Genomic DNA, 16,706 nt, shown 5'->3' on the forward strand with positions numbered 1-16,706 from the left:
CCATTGACTGGAAATCCTATCCATAGTTTTGACGATGATAGCAGATTGCACTCCACTTTCCATTTTGAGAAACCTTGTCCTGCTCAATCAGCTCAACTTGTCGAACATCTGCTACCAATTACTTAAATGCTCATCTTCAGGTAATTCTCCAGTGGGGCAAAGACAACTTAGTTGATTTCAACCCTTCTAAAACTCAGTCTCGTCTTATATCTCGCAAAAAGGATTCTTCTGCTCCTATGCTTATCTTTAGTGACACTCCAATTTCTAGGCAAAATGATATCTCTCTTTTGGGGATTACCCTGACTCCTAATCTCTCTTGGCACAAGCACATTACAAATATTGCTTCCTCTGCATCTAAAAAACTTGGTTTTTCTCTTTCGCTCTCGGCATTAGCATTAGCAGAGGCATTTGATGCAAGAAAGCAAGCTTATGCAGCATCACCCAAAAAAAAAAAAAACCCACTTCCACTTCACCCCTCTGTTCGTCCAAAATACCTGTCCAGCTGAGCCTTAAACTTATTTAGGCTATCAACCTCCACCACAAGGGATGGAAGTCTGTTCCACCAACCAACCACCCGCTGGCTAAAGGCAAATTTCCACACGTCTATCCTACATCTGTCTTTCCTCAATTTGAATTTATGCCCTCTCAGGTGATTTTTCTGAGCTAGAGGAAGAATCCCATCAGCATTGAGCATGGTTAAACCATTCAAGGCTTTATACACCTCTATCAGATCACCTGGCTGGTGCCTAGTCTCCAGACACTGTAATTTGCAAAATTTAAGCCTTTCTTCGTAAGAGCACCCCTTTGTTCCATTCACTAATCTTGTTGCCCTTCTCTGTACTCGTTCCAGCAGCTCTACATCCTTCTTGAAATGAGGCCTCCAGACCTGTATACAGTACTCTAGGTGTGGCCTCACCATTGCCTTATACAATGGAATAATCACTTCCTTATCCCTGCTGGAAAAATTCCTGTATATCATTGACAATACTCCATGAGCTACTCTTGCAGCCCATCTGCACTGCTAAGAGAACTTCATATCTGCCTGCACAACTACCCCCAAGTCCCTTTCATTCTCTACCACTGTCAGTGTAGTACCACAGAGTTGATACGTTGCTCTGGGGTTGCATTTTCCCATCTGTAGTACTTTACATTTGTCAATGTTAAACTTCATTTGCCACCTCTCAGCCCATCTGCTCAACCTTTCCAGATCCTGTTGCAGCAGCATAGTGTCAGTAGTGTCCTTGACAACCCTGCCAACCTTTGTATCGTCTGCAAACTTTAGCATTTAACATTAGCATTAGTAGAGGCATATGATGCAAGAAAGCAAGCTTATTCAGCATCAGCCAAAAAAAAAAAAAAAAAAAAAAAAAAACAACCACTACTCCCATTTCACCCCTCCGTTCGTTCGAAATACCTGTCCAGCTGAGCCTTAAATTTATTTAGGCTATCAACTTCAAAAACAAGCGATGGGGGTCTATTCCACAAACCAACTGCCCGCTGGCTAAAGGCAAATTTCCGCACATCTATCCGACATCTGTCCTTCCTCAATTTGAATTTATGCCCTCTCAGGTGATTATTCTGAGCAAGAGTTAGAATCCCATCGGCATTGAGCATGCTCAAGCCATTCAAAGCCTTATACACCTCTATCAGATCACCTCGCCGATGCCTAGTCTCCAGGCTCTGTAATTTGCAAAACTTAAGCCTTTCTTCGTAAGAGCAACCCTTTGTTCCATTCACTAATCTTGTTGCCCTTCTCTGTACTCGTTCGAGCAGCTCTACATCCTTCTTGAAATGAGGCCTCCAGACCTGTATACAGTACTCAAGGTGTGGCCTGACCAATGCCTTATACAAGGGAATAATCACATCCTTATCCCTGTTAGAAAAATTCCTGTATATCATTGACAAGACACCATGAGCTACTCTTGCAGCTCGTCTGCACTGCTCAGAGAACTTCATATCTGCCTGCACAATTACCCCCAGGTCCTTTTCATTCTCTACCACTGTCAGCGTAGTACCACAGAGTTGATACGTTGATCTGGGGTTACTGTTTCCCACATGTAGTACTTTACATTTGTCAATGTTAAACTTCATTTGCCACCTCTCAGCCCATCTGCTCAACCTTTCCAGATCCTGTTGCAGCAGCATAGTATCAGTAGTGTCCTTAACAACCCTGCCAACGATCAGGCTTAATGTCCAGCAAACTTGGACATTAAGCCTGATACACCATCATCAATATCATTTATAAATACAGAAAACAACAATGGACCCAACACTGAACCCTGAGGAACTCCACTAATAACATTAGTCCACGTTGATCAGTGTCCATTGATTACCACTCTCTGTCTTCTGCCACTCAACCATCCCTTTATCCATAGCAGCAATTTGCCTCCAATGCCACACTTCTCCAATTTGTGCAGCAGTCTTCCATGCGCAACAGTATCAAAAGCCTTTCTAAGATCCAAATATATAATATCAAAGTTATTCCCTGCATCCAGTTCTTTTGTGACTACATCATAGTATCCAATCAAATTGGTCAGACAAGGCCTGCCCTTAACAAAACCATGCTGTGTCTGAGCTATAACTGAATTCTTGTCCAGATGATCCTGCAGTGCTTCTTTAACCAGTGCCTCCATTAATTTTCCTGGAACCGAAGTTAAACTAACAGGTCTATAATTACTTGTGTCAGCCTTTGATCCTCCTTTGTGAATTGGGGTTACATTTGCACCTCTCCAGTCCATGGGTACCTCCCCTGAGTCCAAAGAAGCTCTCATAATTATGGCTAGGGGTTTGCTTACTTCCTTTGCTGCCTCCTTTAATATAACTGGATAGATCCCATCCACCCCTGGTGCCTTTTTTATGTTTATCCTCAGCAATTTCTCCTCCACTTTCCTCTCAGTTATTAGAAAATAATCTAGCTCACTGCCAATGTTTACTTCACCTACGACATTCCCCTTCCTGAATAACTCCTCATGTGTGAATGTAGATGCAAAATAATCATTTAGATTGTTAGCCACCTGAGCAGGATCATCAACAGTCGAACCATCGATGTCAAGTGGACCAATCAGATTCATCCCCTTCCTTTTAGAGTTTATATAAGTAAAGAAATCCTTGCTGTTTTTCTTGGCATCTTTTGCCAAGGATTTCTCATAATCTGCCTTTACCTGCCTAATCTCCTTTGTGACTTGGTTACAGACCAACTTATATCTATCATAGGCTTCCATGTCACCCATTAATTTGTATGTATCCCATGCACTTGGACATTAAGCTTGATATACCATCATCAATATCATTTATAAATAGAGAAAACAATAATGGACCCAACACTGAGCCCTGAGGGACTCCACTAATAACATTAGTCCACGATGAGCAGTGTCCATTGATTACCACTCTCTGTCTTCTCCCCCTCAACCACCCCTTTATCCATAGCAGCAATTTGCCTCCAATGTCACACTGCTCCAATTTGTGTAGCAATCTTCCATGTGCAACAGTATCAAATACTCTTTCGAGTGACAGGTCCCCTTCCCATTACTTTTCTTCCAAACAGCTGCTCACTCTGTACAAATCGCAAATCCGCCCTGCCATGGAATATTGTTCCCACATCTGGGGTGGTGCCCCAAAACCTCTCTCAGGCTTCTTGATTCCATTCAGATGAGAGCAGTTAGGTTAATTAATGATTCATCTCTAACAGAGTCCCTGCACTCTCTGTCTCATAGATGTACTGTTTCTGCTGCATGCCTCTTCTACAGATACTTCCATGGGCACTGTTCTTCTGAATTGTCTTCTATAATTCCCGCTCTCTCTTTCAAAACAGTCCGAACACATGCCGCCACCAGCCAACATCCATTTACTGTCCAACTTCAAAGCCACAGAACTAACTTTTCATCTTCCTCATTTATTCATTCAACTGCCATTTTCTGGAACAACCTTCCTTCATACGTATTTCCTGAAAATTACAATCTACAGAAGTTCAAGTCTAATTGTCCTTAGCACAATGTCAACAAATATCTTTTTTCATCTTCTCAACCTCCAACCCAAGCACGGTACTAAGTACTATAGGTTCTAACACCTCTCATGTTTGGGGTGTTCTTAAAATTAAAAAAAATAAAATTAAAAAAAACTCACTGGATTGTACTTATTGATCAGGTCATATATATCATAAGTATTGGCTCCTATGCCTCTGCAGTTCCATTGACGTATGCGCTGCATTACTTGGTTTTAGGAGTTATGTTTTGATCTGTCTGTTTTTTTGGAGCTGTTTGTTTGTAACAATTTGTTTTATTTCTGTCTTTTTTGGGGAAAACCGGTCGCTCTGTATCCATGTGTTCTTCTGTATGAAGTTCTAATATAGTTCTTCTGGGTCAGTTTTGTAGTAGTAGTAGTAGTAGTAGTGGTGGCATGTGATGCAAGAAAGCAAATGTATGAGCTTATGCAGCATCAGCCAAAAAAAAAAAAAAAATCACACCATTCCCTCCAAATGCCTGTCCAGTTCCTCCTTAAATTTATTCAAGCTATCAACTTCCACAACGACAGATGGAAGTTTGTTCCAGCAATTAACCACCCGCTGGCTAAAGGCAAATTTCTGCACATCTATTCTACATCTGTCTTTTCTTAATTTGAATTTATGCCCCCTTAGGTTCGTAATCTGAACAAGTGGAAGGATCCCATCAGAATTCAGCGTGCTCAATCCATTCAAGGCCTTATATACCTCAATCAGATCACCGCGCAGGTGCCTAGTCTCCAGCCACTGCAATTTGCAGAACTTAAGCCTCTCTTGGTAAGAGAATCCCTTCATTCTCCTCACCAATCTTGTTGCCCTTCTCTGTACCCGCTCAAGTAAACCTACATCCTTCCTAAAATGTAAGCAGTACTCAAGGCGTGGCCTGACCATTGCCTTATACAGAGGGATAATCACCTCCTTTTCCCTGCTAGCAAAATTCCTATATATCATTGACAAAACCCCATGACCTGCCCTGGCAGCCTGTCTGCATTGCTCAGAGAACTTCATATCTGACTGCACAATTACTCCCAGGTCTTTTTTCATTTTCTACCACCTTAAGTGTAGTACCACACAGTTGGTACGTTTCTCTGGGGTTATTTCTACCCATATGCAGTACTTTGCATTTGTCAAGGTTAAACTTCAGTTGCCACTTCTTAGCCCATCTGCCCAAATTATCTAGATCCTGTTGCAGTAGCACACTGCCATTACTGTCATTAACACCCTGCCAACCTTTGTTATCATCTGCAAACTTCGACATTAAGCCTGATATACCTTCATCAATATCATTGATAAATATACAAAACAACAGTGGACCTAACACCGAACCCTGTGGGACTCCACTAATAACATTAGTCCAAGAAGAGCAGCACCCATTGATTACCACCCTCTGTCTTCTCGCACTTAACCATCCTTTTATCCATTGTAGCAATTTACCCTTAATACCATTCTGCTCCAATTTGTACAATAGTCTTCCATGCGCAACAGTGTCAAAAGCTTTCCTGAAATCCAAATATATGATATCAAAATTGTTTTTTTGCATCCAGTTCCTTTGTAACCACATCATAATATCCTATCAAATTTGTCAGACAAGATTTTCCCTTAACAAACCCATGCTGTGTCTGAATTATTGCTGCAGTCTTGTCTAGATGATCCTGCAATGCATCTTTAACCAGCTACTCCATTATTTGACCCGGAACAGAAGTTAAACTAACTGGTCTGTAATTACTCGTGCCACCCTTCGATCCCCCTTTGTGAATTGGGGATACATTTGCACATCTCCAGTCCGTGGGAACCTCCCCCGAGTCCAAGGATGCTCTCATAATTATGGCTAAGGGTTTGCTTAGTTGCCTTGCCGCTTCCTTTAATATAACTGGATAGATCCCATCCACCCCAGGTGCTTTTCTTACATTTAACTTCAACAATTTCTCTTCCACTTTGCTCTCAGTTATTACAAGATCATTAAGCACCCTGCTACAATTTGATAACCTTCTGCCATTTTCAAACCTTAATAATTCCTCACGTGTGAATGTAGATGCAAAATACTCATTCAGTTTGTTTGCTATATGAGCAGGATCATCAACAGTCGAACCATCGATGTCAAGTGGACCAATCAGATTCATCCCCTTCCTTTTAGAGTTTATATAAGTAAAGAAATCCTTGCTGTTTTTCTTAGCATCTTTTGCCAAGGATTTCTCGTAATCTGCCTTCGCCTGCCGAACCTCCTTTGTGACCTGATTACAGATTAACTTATATCTGACATAGGCTTCTGAGTCGCTTGATAATTTATATGCATCCCATGCATTTTTCTTCTCTGTTACGAGTCTCATTAGTTCATTTGACAACCATTTAGGCCTACACCTTGAACAATATTTCTTAATAGGTATGAAACTTTTAGTAGCTTCCACGATTAATTCCTTGAATGCTTCCAACGTAGAATTTACTGTTGGTAACATCGTCAGTTGATCCCACTGTACAGAATTTAAAAACTGTCGGAGACCACTGTACTCGCCTTTACGGAAGCAAAAAAACATCCATATGTGTAGGGATTTGTTGTCAACATCCATATGTGTAGGGAATTGTTCCTTGGTCAGAGAATGATCTGTTGGTACTGCTTTGTCTGCTTTTTTCGTAGTTTCAGGCATGTTGGGCAGAAAAGAAATTGGAGTATTACTTCTTTGTTCCAGCTGCTTGTGTTTGGCAGGTTGTGGTACCTGGCACAATCCGCAAAAGAAACATTTGGAGGGACTGTAATGTCAGTTTGAGTAGCAATAGAATGACTATGTTGGATTACTTGTGCATACGTGAGTTTCAGCATAAACTGCATAATATGCTTTTTGGCTTCTTGATACGTTACTTTGTTTTCTATTTTGTAATTTTGTATTTCTTTCCCCACTTTCCACATTTCACAATTTTTTGAATATGCCGGATGGTTAACTTTGCAATTGGGACAGGTGAAGGTGGTTACAGTACAATCAGCTTGAGTGTGTTCTGTTGAACCACAGTTTGGGCAAATCATAGTGCCACGGCATGCTACCTGGGAGTGTCCATATTTCTGGCACTTATAACACCTGATGGGATAGTAGTAGTTGTTACATGTGATGCAAAAAAGCAAGTGTATGAGTTTATGCAGCATCAGCCAAAAAAAAAAAAATCACATCATTCCCTCCAAATGCCTGTCCAGTTCCTCCTTAAATTTATTTAACCTATCAACTTCCACAATGACAGATGGAAGTTTGTTCCAGCAATTAACCACCCGCTGGCTAAAGGCAAATTTCCGCACATCTATTCTACATCTGTCTTTTCTTAATTTGAATTTATGCCCCCTTAGGTTCATAATCTAAAAAAGTGGAAGGATCCCATCAGAATTCAGCATGCTCAACCCAATCAAGGCCTTATACACCTCAATCAGATCACCGCGCAGGTGCCTAGTCTCCAGCCACTGCAATTTGCAGAACTTAAGCTTCTCTTGGTAAGAGGATCCCTTCATTCCCCTCATCAATCTTGTTGCCCTTCTCTGTACACGCTCAAGTAAATCTACATCCTTCCTAAAATGAGGCCTCCAGACCTGTACTCAGTACTCAAGGCGCGGTCTGACCATTGCCTTATAGAGAGGGACAATCACCTCCTTCTCCCTGCTATCAAAATTCCTATACATCATTGACAAAACCCCCATGACCTGCCTTGGCAGCCTGTCTGCATTGCTCAGAAAACTTCTGACTGCACAATTACTCCCAGGTCTTTTTCATTTTCTACCACCTTAAATGTAGTACCACATAGTTGGTACATTTCTCTGGGGTTACATCTACCCATATGCAGTACTTTGCATTTGTCAAGGTTCAACTTCAGTTGCCATTTCTTAGCCCATCTGCCCAAATTATCTAGATCCTGTTGCAGTAGCACACTGCCACTGCTGTCATTAACAACACTGCCAACCTTTGTATCATCTGCAAACTTCGACACTAAGCCTGATATACCTTCATCAGTATCATTGATAAATATACAAAACAACAGTGGACCCAACACCGAACCCTGTGGGACTCCACTAATAACATTAGTCCACGAAGAGCAGCACCCATTAATTACTACCCTCTGTCTTCTCCCACTCAATCATCCTTTTATCCATTGTAGCAACTTACCCTTAATACCATTCTGCTCCAATTTGTACAATAGTCTTCCATGCGCAACAGTGTCAAAAGCTTTCCTGAAATCCAAATATATGATATCAAAATTATTTTTTGCATCCAGTTCCTTTGTAACCACATCATAATATCCTATCAAATTTGTCAGACAATTGTTGGTAACCATTGTTAACCACTGTTGGTAAATTTGGGATACTAAAGGTCAGTATTATGTTCTGTGTTGGCTTTAATTCTCCATCTTTCCGGATTAATATTCTTTTTGCGTGTATTACTTTGATCTGTCAATTCTTGCACAATTTCATCCTCTGAGATGTTAATAAGGTCCTGTGTTATTTTCACAGGATTTAACGGGTAGTCAGTTTCAATAATATTTCTGAGTGTTTTGGCTTCATTGTTTCTTCCAGCAGATCTCCAGACTGTAATCACTTTACCATCTTTGGTGATCCTGCAGCATTTCTGGATTAGAATTGGGAATAATGTGCTCACAGGAAAATCTTATATAGAATGAATAAAGAGAAAGGCTGGATGATCTTGTTGACATAGATCTGTTTTTTGTCTTTTATTTTGATAGGAGTCATGATTGGGTTGGTCTTTATCAGTAGGTGATCTTGACTGATCAAGTGGAGGAAAGGTTGCTTTGTCCATTTTGTACTCCTTCTGGCCCCGAGGGTTGGTTTTCCAACTCAGGTTCCCGACCCGCCACGGGGAGGCAGGAGTAATGCCATGAGTGGCCAAATGGTTGTTAGGTTAGTTGGGTTAGTAACTCTAATAAAAATAAAAGGAAAGGTGCTTTTCTTTCCTGACTTAACTTACAACTTGTAAGATGAAGTCTATTGTGCTTTTCTAAAGAACTTAAGAGAAACTAACGGAAAACTTAAAGAGAAGAGTGATTCCTTTAAAAGAACATTTTAAATCGCTTTATAGAGCTCAGAAAATAGCTTGGCCATGGAAACGGTTGGCACCCAGGGCCCATGATAGATGGACAAGATAGATATTGTTTTGTTTGCTTAAATATAAAAGTAATATACTTCACTGCTTAAAAGTAAATTTAATTTCACTTTTATTAGCATTAGTAGTGGCATATCATGCAAGAAAGCAAGCTTATACAGCATAAACCAAAAAATAAAAAATAATAAAAAATTCCCATTTCACCTATCCATTTGCTCCAAAAGTTTGTCCAGTTCTTCCTTGAATTTATTTAAGCTATCAACTTCTACAACAGATGGCACTTAGTTAGTTAGTTAGTAACCTGTTGTGAAAGTTAGTGACCTTTTAACATTTATAAATTGAAACCTTCATAATGTAAGGAGAAAGAAAATCTGATAAACAGTATAGATGCAACAGTGTAACTAATACTAATGGAAACAAAGAGAACTGCTCCAAAAGGTTGGTGCAGGGATTCTTAACCATTCTGTACAGTCACCTCTCTTCCACTTTTCCCTGCTACCTCACCTCCCTTATTCTTAGTTTTAAAATTTGTATAATTAAACACATAGCCAGAAATTCTCCAAATAGGCCTCTGGGGTTGGGTATATTCATGATATAATTTTAAGTATTTTTCACCAACCGTATGTTGAAATGACAAAATAAAACGAAAGCCAAAATTTTGATAACTTTATAATTAAGCTTACAATAAACTACTATTTACAGTGGATATAAAACAAATAAAATATCATAAAATACAATAAAATATACCAGGTTAAAAGCGATAAAATATCTGAAGCTTTCGAAGGCTCCACCTTCTTTCTCAACAGTACGCTTTTTTACTTTACAGTGCAACTTTAAATACCCGTAGGTTCACGGCATATGTCACGTGATTCGATGGCACGTGCACTGTTCTCGTGTGTGTCGGAACCGGATGTGGCTCGGGAGCACATCAGGTGGAATCGTTCATCCCCTCTAAGGATCACTGCCTCAAAGAGGGGATGAATACACATACCCCTGTCTCTATTAATATTGTTCTCAATGGAACTAATCTGCAAGCTCTTGAGCCACTTGCACAAGAACAGTGCACATGCCATCGAATCACGTGACATATGCCGTGAACCTGCAGGTATTTAAAGTTGCACTGTAAAGTAAAAAAGCGTAAAGTAAAAAAGTGTACAGTGAGAAAGAAGGCAGAGCCTTCAAAAGCTTCAGATATTTTATTGCTTTTAACCTGGTATATTTTATTGTATTTTATGATATTTTATTTGTTTTATATCCACTGTAAATAGTAGTTTATTGTAAGCTTAATTATAAAGTTATCAAAATTTTGGCTTTCATTTTATTTTGTTGGTGAAAAATACTTTAAATTATATAACATAGCCAGAAAATTCAATTTTGAAAATACCACATCAACAGCTACATTTGGCTCGATTACAACAACTTGAAAAAAAACAGGCAAAGCAAAAAATAAATAAAATATGCAGTTTGGGAGGTATTTTGACCTCCTGCCTCTCATCCCATATGAAGGAAAATTTTTTGGTTATAAACCTTGGTGCAAAACACTACATTCTGCAACCAGCACACAACATACAACATTTTTATGTTAGTGATTAGCATTAAATTTATAAAATATATTTAAACTCACCATTAATATCAGCATATTCGAACTTCACCCATAAAACCGCTTCTTTATCATCCTGCTTTCCCTTAAAAAGACATGTGTTTGGCATTTTAAACACTTTTATCAAAATGAATCAAGTAATTTACTAAAAAATTAAAGCATTTCAAAAATATACATAATATAAATTATTCATATATTTTAAAATTATATTTAATCATTCTCCAACATGCATAATGGAAAAAAGCAACAAAAGATGCCAAGTGTTCATCATCACAGGTCTTTTAATATACTTGAGACTTCAGTTATATATATTGCCCATATAACTGAAAACTGTTTTAAAAAACATTAAATTTTGTGTAACATTTTCGCTATGGAACAGAGTTAAAACCATTTAAAATGCTACAAAAGCAGATATAAAGTTACTATACCTCCACATAAATATGACAAGTATAATGTGTTAATTATGGTATATATATATTTTATCAATATAGTAAGGTCAATGTGTATAAGACACACAGATATGCTTTTAACCAATAATGTTCATGATGTTGATTTCAAACAACAGTGCCAAAATAAAAAAATATTTTTTTGTTAATGGTATTGCTATACCACAATATTTAAATCATGCAATGGTTAGTCTAATCATATAATAGCAATGAAATTTATTTTTTTTAAATTTTTAATATATTACTTAATATTCATTGTGAATATTGATTGTGAATCATATTCATTGTGAATAAATAAACACTGACAAATGCACATGAGACTAAAATTTTTTTAAATTTTTAAAATTTTTTTAAATTTTAGTCTAATGTGCTGGAAAAACTGGAACCAGTCTAGCTCTGGAACATTTTTATCCTCTGGGCAGTCCTTGAGGCTGTCACAGACATTCTCTTAAGTCGGCGTTTCCCAAACTTTTTTAGTCACGGAACACTTTTCACCTCACAATACATTTACCGAACACTTATGAAACACAAGTTTAGCGATAGCCAAAGAACTGTTTGCTAATATTTTATTACATATGATGCACTGTGCATCAGGAGCATCTTTATTTCCAACATATGTAAAGCCGAAATTCAAATAACTGTCATCATACTTTTGTTTTTAGCATTAGTATTAGTAGAGGCATACGATACAAGAAAGCAAGCTTATGCAGCATCAGCCAAAAAAAAAAAAAAAACACCTCCCATTTCATCCCTCCATTCGTTCCAAATGCCTGTCCAGCTCAGCCTTAAATTTATTTAGGCTATTAGCTTTCACATTTGTCAGTGTCACATGTGCATTTGTCAGTGTTTATTTATTCACAATGAATATGATTCACAATCAATATTCACAATGAATATTAAGTAATATATTAAAAATTTAAAAAAAATAAATTTCATTGCTATTATATGATTAGACTAACCATTGCATGATTTAAATATTGTGGTATAGCAATACCATTAACAAAAAAATATTTTTTTATTTTGGCACTATTGTTTGAAATCAACATCATGAACATTATTGGTTAAAAGCATATCTGTGTGTCTTATACACATTTTAACACATTATACTTGTCATATTTGATGAATTTGAGGTATTGCTCAAAACATCAAAGGCAGTTATTGTTGGGATATCAGAGACGTGGTGTCACACAGATATAAGGGATGCAGAACTGGAATTTGGAGAGTACGTCTACAGAAAGGATAGACAGGATAGGAAGGGGGGAGGGGTTATGCTATCAGTTAAGAAACACATAAAAACCAAGGAAGTGAAGCCAGTCGACATCGCTGGACAGTGCAGTGTTGAGTCAGTTTGGTGTGACATAAGCATTGGGAGATCAAAATTGAGAGTAGGAGTGTGCTATAGGCCTAATGACTCTGATGAGTATAATAAGGAACTGTACAGGGAAATAGAGTGGGCTAGTAAATCAGAGAGTCTTATAATGGGAGATTTTAATTTCCCAGATATTGACTGGAATTTGGGGGCTGGTTACTCACACACTAGCAGGGCTTTTGTGGATTTATTGGATGATTGTTTTCTACATCAGCATGTTCAGGAGGCAACTAGAGGGAGTAATACTCTTGATTTGATTATCAGCAGTGATTCTTCATGCATTAAGAATCTGCAGATAAATGAACCACTAGGTAGTAGTGATCACAGTGTGCTGAAGTGGGATTTACTGAAAGAGGTAACTACCATTAGGGGTAAAGGGAAGGGTTATTGCTTCCGTAAAGGCGACTACGATGGACTGAAACAGTATTTAAATTCTATACAGTGGGACCAACTGATGATGTTACCAACAGCAAATTCAAAATGGGAAGCATTCAAAGAACGTATCGTGGAAGCTACTAGGCTTTACATACCAACTAAGAAATATTGTTCAAGGTTTAGGCCAAAATGGATGTCAGATGAACTAATGAGGCATATGGCAGAGAAGAAAAATGCATGGGATACTTACAAATTAACACATGACACAGAAGCCTATGATAGATACAAGTTGATATGCAACCAAGTTACAAAGGAGGTTAGGCAGGCGAAGGCAGATTACGAGAAATCCTTGGCAAGGGATGCAAAGAAAAACAGCAAAGAGTTCTTTACTTATGTAAACTCTAGAAGGAAGGGGATGAATCAGATTGGTCCACTTGATATTGATGGGTCAACTGTTGATGATCCTGCTCAGGTAGCTAACAAACTAAATGAATATTTTGCATCGGCATTCACACATGAGGAGTTATTCAGCAAGGGGAATGCCAGAGGTGTATTCAACTCTAGCAGTAAGCTACAGAATCTTGAAATAACTGGGAGTAAAGTGGAGGAGAAACTGTTGAAGATAAACACAAGAAAGGCACCCGGGGTGGATGGGATCTATCCAGTTATATTAAAGGAGGCAGCAAGGGAAGTAAGCAAACCCTTAGCCATAATTATGAGAGCTTCCTTGGACTCAGGGGAGGTACCCATAGACTGGAAATGTGCAAATGTGACCCCAATTCACAAAGGAGGATCAAAGGCTGACACAAGTAACTATAGACCTGTGAGCTTAACTTCTGTTCCAGGAAAATTAATGGAGGCACTGGTTAAAGAAGCACTGCAGGATCATTTAGACAAGACTTCAGTTATAGCTCAGACACAGCATGGTTTTGTTAAGGGGAAGTCTTGCCTGACCAACTTGATTGGATACTATGATGCAGTCACAAAAGAACTGGATGCAGGGAATAACTTTGATATTATATACTTGGATCTTAGAAAGGCTTTTGATACTGTTGCACATGGAAGACTGCTACACAAATTGGAGCAGTGTGACATTGGAGGCAAATTGCTGCTATGGATAAAGGGGTGGTTGAGTGGGAGAAGACAAAGAGTGGTAATCAATGGACACTGCTCATCGTGGACTAATGTTATTAGTGGAGTCCCTCAGGGCTCAGTGTTGGGTCCATTATTGTTTTCTGTATTTATAAATGATATTGATGATGGTATATCAAGCTTAATGTCCAAGTTTGCAGACGATACAAAGGTTGGCAGGGTTGTCAAGGACACTACTGACACTACACTGCTGCAACAGGATCTGGAAAGGTTGAGCAGATGGGCTGAGAGGTGGCAAATGAAGTTTAACATTGACAAATGTAAAGTACTACACATGGGAAACAGCAACCCCAGAGCAACGTATCAACTCTGTGGTACTACACTGACAGTGGTAGAGAATGAAAGGGACTTGGGGGTGATTGTGCAGGCAGATATGAAGTTCTCTGAGCAGTGCAGACGGGCTGCAAGAGTAGCTCATGGAGTATTGTCAATGATATACAGGAATTTTTCCAGCAGGGATAAGGAGGTGATTATTCCATTGTACAAGGCAATGGTCAGGCCACACCTAGAGTACTGTATACAGGTCTGGAGGCCTCATTTCAAGAAGGATGTAGAGCTGCTGGAACGAGTACAGAGAAGGGCAACAAGATTAGTGAATGGAACAAAGGGGTGCTCTTACGAAGAAAGGCTTAAGTTTTGCAAATTACAGTGTCTGGAGACTAGGCACCAGCGAGGTGATCTGATAGAGGTGTATAAAGCCTTGAATGGTTTAAGCATGCTCAATGCTGATGGGATTCTTCCTCTAGCTCAGAAAAATCACCTGAGAGGGCATAAATTCAAATTGAGGAAAGACAGATGTAGGATAGACGTGCGGAAATTTGCCTTTAGCCAGCGGGTGGTTGGTTGGTGGAACAGACTTCCATCCCTTGTGGTGGAGGTTGATAGCCTAAATAAGTTTAAGGCTCAGCTGGACAGGTATTTTGAACGAACAGAGGGGTGAAGTGGAAGTGGGTTTTTTTTTTTTTTTTTTTGGCTGATGCTGCATAAGCTTGCTTTCTTGCATCAAATGCCTCTACTAATGCTAATGCTAATGCTAATACAACAAAAGATGGAAGCCTGTTCCACCAATCAACTACCGATAAAAGACCAAGTTTTGGTCTTTTATTAGTTGGTTCCTGTTTTTTCACTTCGGATTTTTTGGGAACAAAAAAAGGCTGCGTTTGTTCATCCTCACTTTGAAGTGTGACAATATTGTGTTCGTTTTACAGTTCCTTTTTTCGACAACAAATCCATGGTTATTTATTTCAATAATATTTTGAAATACTGATAATTATTAAAAAAAAATTATAAAATGAAGTGAGTTTAGTTATGATATCAGTTTGCTTCCCCCTCTCCTTCAACCCGTGTACTCCACGCCATTTCGCATACGAATGGCATATTAGATTACTACAATGCTACTTTTTCGTAGATGTCATTACCATTCCGCATACTATGCAAAAGCAAAATGAAGTGTTCTGCGGTCTATTTCATTATTAGTCTATACCAGTACATTAATAAGTGAAAAAAAAAAATATGTTAAAAATTATAATGATACAAAAGTGGTGTATGCTACAAATAAGCAAAATTTATTTATTTATTTTATTTTTAATTGTTAATTATGATTTTTTAAGGAACACCTGTTCACATCTCACAGAAAACTAGTGTTCCATGGAACACAGTTTGGCAAATGCTGCTCTAAGTTATGTCAAGCAGGGCTTGCTACTTGAGGATATAAAGCACTGATCAAATTGATATTCAGGTGATACTCAAGTCAAGTGGACCAAATATCAGTGAAGTCCAGTAGTTCTGTGACAACTAAATCCTCTGCTTGCACATTCACAATGGAGGGAGTTACTAACCCTGGGTATAAACCCATGAGCAAGTCCTGAAATACAGCACCTAGTATACTGGAGATGACCATTCAGGTTCAAACCAATGTAAGCAGGGATCAAGGTGTGGTGTCCACACCACATGGAGTATTGCCGCCGCCTCTGTGTTACCAGGCAATGCTAGGTGACTCTCATCAACCGGTTATTTATTTTAATAAATAAGTGAGCAAAGTGGTGCAATACCACCACTTTGCTCGTGGGAGACCTGAAGTGGTACAACCCACGTTTAGTCTCCATCATGCAGTATGATTCATGATGTCTTTTGAGGTTATGATGGATATAATGGCATGATCCAACCTTCCTCACATTTTGAGGGTACAGCTCTAAAACGGTGTTCACAGGCTGGCTGCTGGACAGTCCAATGGACCAAACCTATTGGTAACTCTCTAGGAGTCTTCCTTATCAGCTAATGTATAATCTTGCTGTCTCTACTCTGGCAGACAATGACTGGAGAGAGCCCGAGTTCTGTGTATGCTGGGGAATTGTTGAGACCATGTTATGTCCTCGACGATCCGAGGTGATCTGATTGAGGTATATAACGCCTTGAATGGTTTGAGCAAGCTCAATGCTGATGGAATTCTTCCTTTTGCCCAGATTAATCGCCTAATTGGACATAAATTCAAATTGAGGAAAGACAGTTGTAGAATAGATGTGCAGAAATTTGCTTTTAGCCAGCAGGTGGTCGATTTCTGGAACAAACTTCCATCTGCATTATAGAAGAGGACAGCTTAAATAAAGGCAGAACTAGACTTTTGGAGATCCAAACATTTGGAGCAAATGGATGGGTAAAATGGGAAGGGTTTCTATTTTTT

General features: G+C 38.9%; 1 protein-coding gene across 1 annotated transcript in view; it reads right to left on the reverse strand.

The window, feature by feature from the left end:
* Positions 1-16,706, reverse strand: part of LOC150085143 (BCAS3 microtubule associated cell migration factor-like) — a 345,830-nt gene that overhangs the window by 294,629 nt on the left and 34,495 nt on the right. Inside the window, exon 3 of the mRNA XM_090373846.1 lies at positions 10,709-10,769. Within this exon, the coding sequence (XP_090229972.1) occupies positions 10,709-10,769 (61 nt within the window). The remainder of the gene's footprint in view (positions 1-10,708; positions 10,770-16,706) is intronic.

The sequence above is a fragment of the Mastigoproctus giganteus genome, chromosome 5 (genome assembly GCF_048544385.1).
Source record: "Mastigoproctus giganteus isolate SK-2022 chromosome 5, ASM4854438v1, whole genome shotgun sequence".
NCBI lineage: Eukaryota > Metazoa > Arthropoda > Arachnida > Uropygi > Thelyphonidae > Mastigoproctus > Mastigoproctus giganteus.